At 36.3% G+C, this 12,956-nt stretch overlaps 1 protein-coding gene across 1 annotated transcript in view; it reads left to right on the top strand.

Moving 5' to 3' along the window:
• The window catches only part of PKP2 (plakophilin 2), an 80,346-nt gene that overhangs the window by 62,946 nt on the left and 4,444 nt on the right, over window positions 1-12,956 (top strand). Inside the window, exons 7-10 of the mRNA XM_086401356.1 lie at window positions 900-1,017; window positions 1,871-2,035; window positions 2,902-3,075; window positions 9,611-9,764. Of these exons, the coding sequence (XP_086257482.1) occupies window positions 900-1,017; window positions 1,871-2,035; window positions 2,902-3,075; window positions 9,611-9,764 (611 nt within the window). The remainder of the gene's footprint in view (window positions 1-899; window positions 1,018-1,870; window positions 2,036-2,901; window positions 3,076-9,610; window positions 9,765-12,956) is intronic.

Consider the following 12,956-nt stretch of genomic DNA (forward strand, 5'->3'; position numbering starts at 1 on the left):
TTTATAGAGCTGTTAACATTTCTGGAAAAAAATATTTTTAAATAGTTAATGTTGACAAGAAAAATTAATGCAAAGGAACATAGAATTACCAGCATAAAAACATTATCTGAATCTGAAATATGATCCCTAAATATATTACTTTACTGTATTTGATAACCTTCAGTGTCTATAAGGAAGCACCTTCCACTTGTAGATTTAGTTACTGTTTATAGAAGGGTGTCGTGGCTTAGCCAAATTAGAAATAGACTAAGTGCAAAGATGTTTATAGGTCAGGCTTGTAACTTAGATCTTATACACTGTGAAACTGCATTTTTCGTGACATCTCTCTGTCATTTTAATTCTAGAATCATCACATTTTAGAGCATTTGGTTTAATATTTGTCAGTAACAGTTTATGCTGAAGCCTGGAAAACCTCCAAATGGTATAGTCTAACACTCTGTATTTACAAATGAGGAAACTAAGGCCCAGAGAATTTAAGAAATTTTAATTTAATTAGAATTAAGGCATTGCTATAGCTAATATGCCATTTATTCTACTTTTAACTGTAAGATGTTTTCCTCATATATTTATACCCTTTCAAAAATAGGGTGAAGATTAAGTAAATAATGCTCTGACCTTGTTGCTTGGAATGAAGTAGACAGAAGGCTTATATTACACAATGATGTGTTATGAATATATTTATTAAGTTGTGTCCAGAGTTGATGACTATAGGGAATTGGTGATTTTTTGAGTCTAGGACAATTCTGCCATACTTTGACAAATTTTCCAGTGTTCCCTTGGAAGAAACTTTGAAACAAAAGTAAAGCTTTGAAACAAAAACCTATTAGATACACATCCTAAGTGTATCTTAGCCTAAGCCTAAACCTTATGACTGATTGTTTGTTTGTTTTTCCTAATAGAAACATGAGTTCAGCTGGCCCTGAAGGGAGAAAAGTGATGAGGAGGTGTGATGGACTGATTGACTCACTGGTCCATTATGTCAGAGGCACCATTGCAGATTACCAGCCAGATGACAAGGTGATTTAAGAGTTAGATATCTCTCATACTAAATTACTTATTTTGTCCTACTAAGACTTCAGAGTATTCTTGAAGTAGCTGCTTGGGTTTGGCTTTATTCATTAACTCTTTGTTGAGCTTAAGATTTCCCATACATGCTCATAAATTTTAAAATCTATATAGTCCGGTTTTTCTTTCTACTTTCCAGACCCAAATTTCAAACTGTTTGACACCTCTAGATATTTGAAAGAGCTTAGATGCTACATTTTCAGCAATGAAATTCATCTCTTCCTTCATCCCCAAACTTGCGCCTCTGTATAATCCCTCTGAATAGTTATTACCATCTACCAAATGAAAATAGAAATCTAAGTAATCTAGGACTTCCTCTCTTCCATCACATCCCACATCCACTGGACAACAAATCATGTGCATTCTACTTCTGAAATACTCTTTAGTTTAACCACTCCTCTTTAATGCTACTGCTGCTATCCTAATTTGTGCATCTTTCATATTGATTATTGTAGTCAGCTCCTGATTGATCCCTATAAGTAATATCTCCTCCTGTTTTCCAACTCCACATGGCTGGTAAGCAGTATACCTAAAATACAAAATCATTCTGAGCACACTGTAAAAACCAATGTTTTAAAAATTCAGCCTCTATTTCTTAGCATTGTGCTCGTGACCACTTACGATTTAACCCTAGCCTTTCTAGCCATACTTATGTCACTCCCCCAGGCACCCTGTAGTCCAGGCACGCCCTGCTGCATCCAGTTAACCTTGTAAGATCTAAAGCCTCAGAAGTTCTGTGATATGATACCTGCGAAGTTACCTATATATACATATATATAATCAATATTCATGTCCTATTTCTCAGGCCACAGAGAACTGTGTGTGCATTCTTCATAACCTCTCCTACCAGCTGGAGGCAGAGCTCCCAGAGAAATATTCCCAGAGTATTTATATTCAAAACCGGAATATCCAGGCTGACAACAACAAAAGTATTGGGTGTTTTGGCAGTCGAAGCAGAAAAGTAAAAGAGGTATATTGGGAAGTCTTTGAAAGAATAAGTGTGCGTGTGTATTTCTAAGTACTTAGTGTATGTCAGGCTCTATTTTAAGTTCCTTTAGTCTTTGTATCAGTCCTATGAGGTGTGTATTAATATCTTCCTTTACTGATGAGGAAACAGAGATACAAAAAAGTTAATTGATTTTTCCAAAATAATCAGCAAATTAGTGGAGGAGATTGAATTCCATCCCAGGCAATCTGGCCCCAGATTTACATTGTTAGCCATCAAACCATACTGCTCTGTGCCCCGCAGTTTAGGAAGTAAACTTAATACTGTGTGGCCAGTGGTATAGCATTATCTTAACATTAAAAGAAGCCCAGACATTCAGCTTTAAATGTTCTAGAAAACAAACAAGACATCCTAAAAGCAAACCGCATAGGAAGGACACCTTCCAGACTGGCATTTTATGAAAACTGAAGGAATGTGATCTCTCCTACTCCTCAGAGTACCACAGTGTTGGTGAACTTGGAGAATACTTGGTAAATTTAGAATACTGATGCTGTCCTGGACAACTTCACAAGACTCTGTGAGAAGAGGCCCGTTTTTCTTATCTTCGGAGCAGTTGTGACTAATTTAGCTTTTAGCTTATCAGCAGCCTGAAAAATATTCTAGAACAGTCTTTGCTTAATTCTCTGTATTCTCTCTCATGGTGAGGGAAAAATAATCATCATGGGCTAAAAGTTAAGTGATTGTAAATCATACATGTGTGCCTTTTTAATGTTTAAGGTCTTATTAGTCTTTCTAGACAAGACAATACTTCTGGTCTCTTGGTTTGGGTATGGAATTGTAGAAATCACTTGAAGTCTTTACTTTTGGGTTCCATTGTGTGTGTTGTTTAGCAATACCAGGACATGCCAATGCCAGAGGAAAAGAGCAACCCCAAGGGCGTGGAGTGGCTGTGGCACTCCATTGTGATACGAATGTATTTGTCCTTGATCGCCAAGAGTGTCCGAAACTATACTCAAGAAGCATCTTTGGGAGCTCTCCAGAATCTCACAGCAGGAAGTGGACCAGTGAGTATCGTGCTACTTTTAAAAATAATGACATTATAGATATACCTACATTAAGTTCAGAAATGATAGTGAAGTAAAACCATCAGTTTTCTCGCTTTAGTCAAGAAAGTTCTCAGGAATTGCCAGAGAGTTTGGCTTTCCAGGACTTTCAGCCTCAGCTGCTGCAGAGCCAAGTCAAACTGTAAGTGAAAGACTCAGTATTTATCAGTGTTAGTCAGAGCTCTTTCAGTTAGAAGTCTCAAAATCCTACCTAAACTGGCTTAGGCAAAAGAAAGGAATTTCTTGACTCATATCACCGAAAAGTCCAGGGTGGGTTTTCCTTCTATCCTGGTGGGACTTTGGTGCCCCAGGGATTGTAACTATGATTCTCTATCTCTGGCCTCTGTTTTCTTTCTTCTGTTGGTTTCTTTCTCAAAGGCTATCCTCATATTACAGCAAAGATAGCCACTGGTGATTTCAGGCTTACCTTTCATCCAGCCCAGTGTCTCCACAAGAAAAGAAATTGCTACTATTTTCCCAATAGCTGTAAGAACTTAGCCATTTGCAAACAAGTTTCTGAGGCGAGGAGTCTGTGATGTTCTAACTGGTCAAGTCTGAGTTGTGTGCTCACATGTGAATTTCAGGGGCATGTGGTTGAGTGAGCAACGGTCACTGCCACTTGTACCATATAGAGTGACTCTCTAATGGAAAAGTCAGTGTTGTTAGCAAAAAGAAGAATGACTGCCAGAAGGCAGAGACAACATATGTCTACTGAAGTTGGAAAGGACATCTGTGCTTTTGTGTCCCAGAAAGTCAACTACAAAATGAAGAGCTACGTCTCTTTTCAGATGTACTTACTTTACACCAGCAAAATCAAAATATTAAAAAGAGTAAAAACTTACAAGGTCCTGTGATAAACCATAATGGAAAAGAATATGAAAAGGAATGTGTATATATATGTATACCTGAATCACTTTGCTGTATAGCAGAAATTAACACAGCACTGTAAATCAACTATACTCCAATAAAATTATTTATTTATTGTTTATTCTTTGGCCACTCCACATGGCATGTGGGATCTTAGTTCCCCAACCAGAGATCAAACCTGTACCCTCTGCATTGGAAGTGCAAAGTCTTAATCACTGGACCACCAGAGAAGTCTTAAAAAATTATTTTAAAAAAGAGTAAAAATTTGTTCCTTCTCCCATGTATTTTGCAACATAGTAAGGGATTCTAGAAATTTACTAATTTGAACTAAGCTTGTGTTCTTTGCCTTGATCATAAAATGATTAGAGTAAACTCTCTTCCAATAGTTCATTATAAGGCCAGCCTAATTATCCACCATCAGAGAGGAAAGCACTCTTGTACATAATAAAAATATTATTTGTTCTTTACTTGAGAAGACATGTTCATTCTTTTATGTGTTTATACAAAAGCTTGTTCAGCTTCGAATAAAACTGTGAAATACTGAAACCAGTATTTCTTTAATTTTAGCACTGTGGTTAAGAATACAACCAAACTTTAATCTCTTTGAAATTCTTTAAAACATACTTGTGCACAAGGAGAAGGAAATTGGGAGTGACCAGGGAGCCCTGACAGACAGAAAGACATAGTTTATCATCTTATCTTTCCACTTCCCCATGCTTGGTTTCCCAAAACCACTTCTTTCATTTTCCCAAACTACAGAGGCTCTCTTATTAACTAACAACCAGTCAAATTAATAGAAAAGATCAGAAATTACATTGCTGTGTATTTATGATTTAAGCTTACTGTGCTCTGCTGCTGTTGCTAATTTGCTTCAGTCATGTCTGACTCTGTGCAACCCCATAGACGGCAGCCCACCAGGCTCCCCCGTCCCTGGGATTCTCCAGGCAAGAACACTGGAGTGGGTTGCCATTTCCTTCTCCAATGCATGAAAGTGAAAAGTGAAAGTGAAGTCGCTCAGTCATGTCTGACTCTGAGCGACCCCTTGGACTGCAGCCTACCAGGCTCTTCCGTCCATGGGATTTTCCAGGCAAGAGTACTGGAGTGGGGTGCCATTGCCTTCTCCGCACTGTGCTCTGAGGGTGGTTCAATATGAGCTAATCCTTTAATATGGATTTTAGCCTCTTCCATTCTAAATTTTATGTTGGAATCAAAACCATTCAGAGGTGTTTCCATATTCCTATCAAAACAAGAATATTTGCCACCTAATATACAGGAATATGCCACTTAAATTCTGAATATGTAGTTTGTTACCTAGATTCTCATTCCTCTATTCATTTATTAAACAGTATTTCAGCACTAAAAGGCACTAGCCTAGTGCTAAGTATATAGTGATGAATAAGACAAAATCTCTGTGTTTGGTAATAATCTAGCTGGGATAAAAAAATAAATAAACAGAAATCTAAGATACCAGGAGAGTTCCAAGTCAAAAGGAATCCAGGAAATGGAGATATGTTCACAATTGTTCTAATTATGTGAAGGCATTTAAAATCATACCTAACCTTAGACCAGTCTGGTCCTCTGAAAGGAGACCTGTACTAAACTGGTATTAATCTGTACCCAAAGCTGTTGGAGTTGAATTTAAATAGAGATTTATAGGAGAAAATTATTAGCAGCATGGGACAATGATAAGAGGACTCTTTATTCTTTTAAGTTGTGAGATGCTTTTTATTAAAGTTTTGACTTATATGTATTTCTTTTCTAATTATTGCATTCCCTGATTTTCTGTGTTTAGATATATGATAAATACTTGGCTTTATAATTTATAAAAGGAATCACTGAACAGAAAAACATGAAAAGCTGGCCATTAAACATAGTTCTAGAAAATATTTCGTGCATCTACCCGTGTTCATAACACAGACATCACTGAAAATTGATGGCCATGTGTCTTAGATGGCAAAGAACCTGAACCGGACTGAATAGCTTCTAAAAGATAGAGTATGGAATTTTTTATATAAAATATGACAGTAATTTCTTGTCAGCAAGAATACCTTAATGTAAACTTTATTAGTTCAAGTATAATGGCCATTATTTTTAAATGACACAAAACATATAAGGAAAGGGGATGGGATGATAAAATTTGCCCATTTAGCAAATTCTCCAAATATAGTGTGAAGTATAAAGTACAATATAAATAACTCCTGGAGGTGTAGTGTACAGCATGGTGACTATAGTTAACAATACTGTATTTGTTAAAAGTTCTTATCACAGAAGGAAAAAAATTGTGACTATATGTGATGATGGATGTTATCTACACTTATTGTGGTAATTACTTCACAATGTATATCAATACATCAACTCATTATGTTGTATACACGTAAAATTTCAAAGTACATTGTAAAAGTTAAAATCCATTGAAATAAGCAGTTTTCAAGTTTCTAAAACACTAAAGGCACTTAATTTGATACCCACTGAAAAAAAACAAAACATATTTCTTATATCACACCATAGCCACAAATTAGTTCCAACAGCAGTATGATTTAAATGTGGAGGATACAACAATAGAGATTCTAAATGTTAACATAGAATATATTCATGACCTGAAATAGGGAAAGATTTCTTAACAGTAGACATAAAAAGCACATAAAGTAAAAGTTTCATGAATTGATTACATAAAAATTAATAGCTTATGCTAGCAAACAAGCATAAGCTGGAATCAAGATTGCCAGGAGAAATATCAACAACTTCAGATATGCAGCTGATACCACCCTTATGGCAGAAAGCGAAGAAGAACTAAGAGCCTCTTGATGAAAGTGAAAGAGGAGAGTGAAAAAGTTGGCTTAAAACTCAACATTCAGAAAACTAAGATCATGGCATCTGGTCCCATCACTTCATGGCAAATAGATGGGGAAACAGTGGAAACAGTGACAGACTTTATTTTTCAGGGCTCCAAAATCACTGTAGATGGTGATTGCAGCCATGAAATTAAAAGACATTTGCTCTTTGGAGGAAAAGCTATGACCAGCCTAGATAGCATATTAAAAAGCAGAAACATCACTTTACTGAAAAAAGTCCATACATTCAAAGCTATGGTTTTTTCTAGTAGTCATGTATGGTTGTGAGAGTTGGATTATAAAGAAGGCTGAGCGCCGAAGAATTGATGCTTTTGAACTGTGGTGTTGGAGAAGACTCTTGAGAGTCTCTTAGACTGCAGGGAGATCCAACCAGTCCATCCTAATGGAAATCAGTCCTGAATATTCATTTGGAAGGACTGATGCTGAAGCTGAAACTCCAATACTTTGGCCACCTGATGCGAAGAACTGATTCATTTGTAAAGACCCTGATGCTAGGAAAGATTGAAGGCAGGAGGAGAAGGGGACAGCAGAGGATGAGATGGTTGGATGGCATCACCGACTCAATGGACATGAGTTTGAGTAAACTCCAGGAGTTGGTGATGGACAGGGAGGCCTGGCGTGCTGCAGTGCATGCTGTCAAAAAGAGCAGGACACAACTGAGTGGCTGAACTGAATGGATGCTAGCAAAAGATGGTAAAAAGACAAAGCACAGAGGAGGAAAAGATTTCGGTAACAAAGTAATAAAGGTTGGTATCTAGGAAATATTAAAAAACAAAAACTCATCAATTTAACAATGAAAGGATAGACAACCAAATTGAAAATGAACAAGAGATTTAAACAGGCATTTCACAAAACATAATATAGAAATGGCCATTAAACATTTGTAAAGATGCTCAGCCTCATTAGTAATCAGGACAATATGAACTAGAATTGCTATGTGTAAACAGTTATAGCAGTCATTTTCACAAATTCCCTAAAACTGGAATATGAAATCTCTATTTGGTAAATCTCATTGCTTATTTTCCTTAATGAACAAATTCTAAAGGCCATTCCACATCAGCCTCTCCCATTTCCTTCAATGAATCAGAATTCATGTTTCCATAATCATTTTTATATACTAGACATTGAGATGACAGAGAAAATGGCTGTGAGAGTGATAGAGCTCAATGGCAGTGACTCAGAAGAGCAGAGCTTTTGCATATGAGGAAAGATGTAGTTACTTAGATGGACCACTGGAAAGAGAGATGAATACCTCCATCTTCGAGGAAGAGTTTTACAGAATCCTACACAGGAAGGATTTTTCTCAGAGAAGAGAAAAGAATCTAATGGAATGTTTTGCAAATTAGTGAAAGAGCGTAACTTTGGAATAAACATTGCAAAATAGTGATTATTAAACTTCCATGAGATACTCATGGATATTTTGAGTATCTAATAAAAATGATAGATTCTTTCCTTGAGAAATATTATTATAAACAAAAATAATTTTAAGGACCTCCTGTTCCCTCCCTGAAACCTATCCTTGCTCCTATATTAACTCCTTCTCTGGAAGGTATAGTGGAGAATATAAGGGGAACTGTCTGCAGGAGGTAGGGGAAGCAAGCCGTGTTAGGTAAGATAAACAGGAGATAGACACCCTCAAGAATGGTTAAGAATGTATGGATTTTTGGCATGGTGACCTAATATTAGCTTCAAATAAAAATACATAAAGTTGCAGACACAAGTTAAGGCCTCAGTATTGTTGGGGGTTTGCTGATGCCAGGTAGGGCCTACTTGGTACTCAGACCTGTGAAAGTAGGTGACCAACCTTATTCCAAGTAAGAGTTGCTTTTGGTGGACTTAGACCTGAAACAAGAAACTTGCACATGCAGCCTCCCATTACAGAGCATAGAGTTACAGGTAATCTGACTAGCCATATACTCCTTTATTTTAAAGTCCAACATATCTTTCAGAATAAACTGGCTTTTTAGAAATGAATCAGTTTATTAAAATATGTAAAATGCCAAAGTTTAAACTAGAGAAACAGAAAAGATGAATAAGCCAACAGTCAGTAAATACATTTAAATAGTAATCAAAGACATCTCCCTGTAAAATTTTTCTCAGTTCACTTGGCTTTATAGCTAAGTTCTACCAGAGCCACAAAGTTGAAAGCATATTTGTATTACACACATAGTTTAAGAAAACAGAAAAAGGAAAAAAAAGTAATAAATTTTATGACATTAGTATAAATTTCATCCTAAAACATTCTTTTCTTTTCACAACAATGAACTGAAAATGTGAGTAAAAAGCAGAATATGATGAAAAAGAAAGGAAAGGGAAAGACAGACCCATTTTATTTATTTATGAAGTGAAGTGAAGTCATTCAGTCGTGTCCGACTCTTTGCAACCCCATAGACTGTAGCCCAACAGGCTCCTCGGTCCATGGGATTTTCCAGGCATGAATACTGGAGTGGGTTGCCATTTCCTTCTCCAGGGGATCTTCCCAAACCAGGGATCAAACCCAGGTCTCCCGCTTTGTAGGCACACACTTTACCGTCTGAGCTAAACTGATGCAAAACACATTGTAGCTAACCAAATCCAATATTTTTATTTTAAAATACTGAATAAACTATCCAGTAATTGAAAACAATAAGAATTTGAAGCTAGCTTTTTAAACATATTTACATCTTATATTATATAAACATCTTATATATTATAATCTCTAGTAATCTATAGAAACTTAGAAATTTTACCCCGAAATGAAATACAGTAGTATTTATAGGACATGTCTCACAAAACAGATGCCAACATCAGTAGCTCAGACAGTTGTCCAGAAGGAAAATGGCCTTCAGCACACACGAAAGATGCTGCATGTTGGTGATCCAAGTGTGAAAAAGACTGCCGTCTCTCTGCTGAGGAATTTGTCTCGGAATCTTTCTCTGCAGAATGAAATTGGTAAGTGAGTATGTGTCTCTAGATGTAATGTGTCTGTATTGAAAATACAAATGCACTAAAACAAAAACATTGTCCTTATCCCATTCTTTTTACAATGATGAGTTTTGTGAATAAAAAGCAAAATGTGATAAATAGAACTGGGTTTTGTGTACCGAGACATCAAGAGTATACTTTCACACTGGTTTCAAATATGATTTTTCTTAGTATCCAACTTCATTTTTGTTCCAATTACTACTGAAGAGAAATTTTAAACCATACTAAAAATGAACAAGATAGGTAATATATATGATATTTCTTGGCCCTCAGCTGTGCCATCCGATGACATCTTTTTAAAACCATGTCTTTCAGAATGTTCTGTGTAATCTGCTTAAGCACCACCCTTCTAAAACATTAAATAAACACACACACAGTGGTTGTTCACTTAAGAAGCTTGGCCGTTGTTATACTAGAAAAAATGGATGGACAGATAATCACAGAAAGAATGAATCACTGAATATAGCAGATTTGGCATAGGTTTTAGAATAAATACAATAAAACACATTTGCTCCCTTTTTTGTAAGCCTGTATTATTGACAAAAATGATAACGTGTTACCCTTTCAAATAACATAATTTTTTATTCATTTTCTTTATATCTGAATATGTAAATGTTTGTGAATTAAGTCAAAAGCTGTAAAATGAGATAATAGGATGATAATGCTAAAATTAATCATGTTTCCTAATGTTCCATAAATTAGTCATTTCAGACTACTTAAAATTCAATTTTTCAGAAATTTCAGTATTTTTTTTATTTCTAATGAATTAGATTACTTTGGAATCTACACACAGACTCACACAGTGTGGTTGTGTTTTAATAATGTCATTTTCAAAGACAACCAACAGCACAACATTGAACAGGAGGTTTCATACGATGGTTTTGTGCCCATTATAAATGTAGAGAGCCTGGAAAATTTTCAGTGAAATCTAAAAGAAACTTTGCCAAAGGCAGTGTCTGAAAATTATGAAAGTATTCTCCTTGTTATCTTTTATGGACTTTTGTGCTGTACTTCAATCAGGTGTATTATCCTTTTTTTTTGTCTCAAATGAACGATTGACTCCATCTTTAGAACACAGCTGGTGAGAACTGTGTTCTACACACTGAGCCTGTGCCTTCAGGGCAGAAATGCTATTGTCTCAGGTTCCACGGTCCTGCAGCTGTTGGGACAATAGAGCTGTAGCCCCACAAGTTACATAAGGTGATTTCACTGATAAACCTCTCCAAGTTTTATGGACATCATAAGAAGAGGCTTCAGTAAGATAAATGCAATTTTTGAATTCCATATTGGCATTATGTCAAATATGTAATTTGAGTAAAATAACCTGTCTTGATTTAGAGTATTAATAGCCAGGAAGAAACAAAAATCAGTTTGAAAGATAAGCTTTTTATTTTTCTCGAGATTTGTAGGCCAAGTAAAACTTTCCATGTGTTAACTTGGAATGAAGTCATCACATTTTACTTTGATTTACAGAAATCAACTTAAAATTATATTTTCTTAAAAACTTGAAGATAGGCAACTTAGCATGGCAACAGAATAACGTCTCATGCAGAAGACACTGATCTGTCTTCCAATGCTACTTTGCCACATGTCACCTTGGATAGTCATTTAACTGCCCTAAGCTGAGTAAAATTAGTAATCACTATGAATAGTGTTTTTCCAGGGATCAAATAACCTAATATATGTGAAAGCACCAGCATTAAATAAAATCTCCCTCAACAATATGACATTGAGCTATGACCCTCCAATATCATAATAGGGCCCTTAATTTTATATTTCACTGTTGAAGATCTAATTTTAACTATCTCATAGTGAATGTATTTACCCAGGTCCACAGGGGGTGTGTGTCTGTGTGTATAAAGACAGAATGACCCTTTTACTATATTGTAATATTTAACTTTGTCGATGTAAGCAGTTATATTACTTTTCTAAGAAAAACAAACAAGATATAAAATGTTAAAGATTCTAATTTCCCTAATTCTCACTCCTCCTCAAACATAAGCCAAAGTTTCAACCATAAAATTGATCTGTAGAATTGGACCTTCTTGTTGGTCATACAGAGGCAGGAGAAGTAAAGCTCTCTCAGCAGGGCTCCGGCTCAGCGTGGGCAGCCTGGTCTCAGCCAGCCATAGCTGCACCCTGCAGAGAGATCAGTTAGACATTTTCTGGTGTCATTGTCTCACACTTGTTTTCATGCTGTCAACCTAAATTCAGCAAAAGGAAAATTCAGGTTCTCAAGCTTTTCATTCTGTGTTTTATCTTTCTAAAAGGAAGAAGCCTTCTGGTAATAGCTCACATCTATGGAGAACTTACTGTGTGCAGGAAACTGTGACACAGTTCACACATAGTAACTCATTTAATCCCTCAAAACAGTCCTGTGAAGTAAATACTATTATTATCCCATTTTACATATTGGGAAAATGTAGCTTAGAAGAGGTTACGTAGCTTACCCAGACCACACAGCCATGAAGTGTCAGAGACAGGACTAAAATTTTAAAAGTGTAGCTTCAGAGACTCAGCTCTGAGCTCCAACACTATGCTGTGATGCTTAGACAACAGTGTAAAAGGAAGTGTTCAGGCCTTTGAGCAGAAGGTATGTTTTTCCTGTCAATCAGTTCCAGGTATTATCAAAGGAAGACATACAGTTCATTTCCTTTTATTGAGTTTCTCTTTTAGGCATAGTGATAAATGTTGAAATCCAGAAATAAATACAATAATTATCCTCAAGGAACTCATGGCTCCATTTAGCATTCAGACAGGCATGTGACTAATTACAGTCTGGTATTAGAGAGAGGGATTACCAGGTGGCACAGTGGTAAAGAACCTGCCTGCCAGTGCAAGAGATGCAAGGAAGATCTCTGGAGTAGGAAGTGACAATCCACTCCAATAATTGTTCTTGCCTGAAAAATCCACTGGACATAGGAACCTGGCAGGCTACAAGTCCAGTGGGTCACAAAGAGTCAGATATGACAAGCGACTAAGCACACACAGCACCAGTATTCTTTCCTGAAAATTTCCATGGACAGAGGAGCCTGTTGAGTTATAGTCATGTGGTCACAAAGAGTCAGATATGACTGAGCATGCATGCATGTATCAGAGAGAGAAGTACAGTTCAAGGTGCCATGTAAACTCAAATGAAGAAACAATGAAGTTAGGCAC

Source organism: Bos grunniens, chromosome 5 (genome assembly GCF_055505025.1).
Source record: "Bos grunniens cultivar Pamir isolate PY7600 chromosome 5, Bosgru_T2T1.0, whole genome shotgun sequence".
Taxonomy (NCBI): domain Eukaryota; kingdom Metazoa; phylum Chordata; class Mammalia; order Artiodactyla; family Bovidae; genus Bos; species Bos grunniens.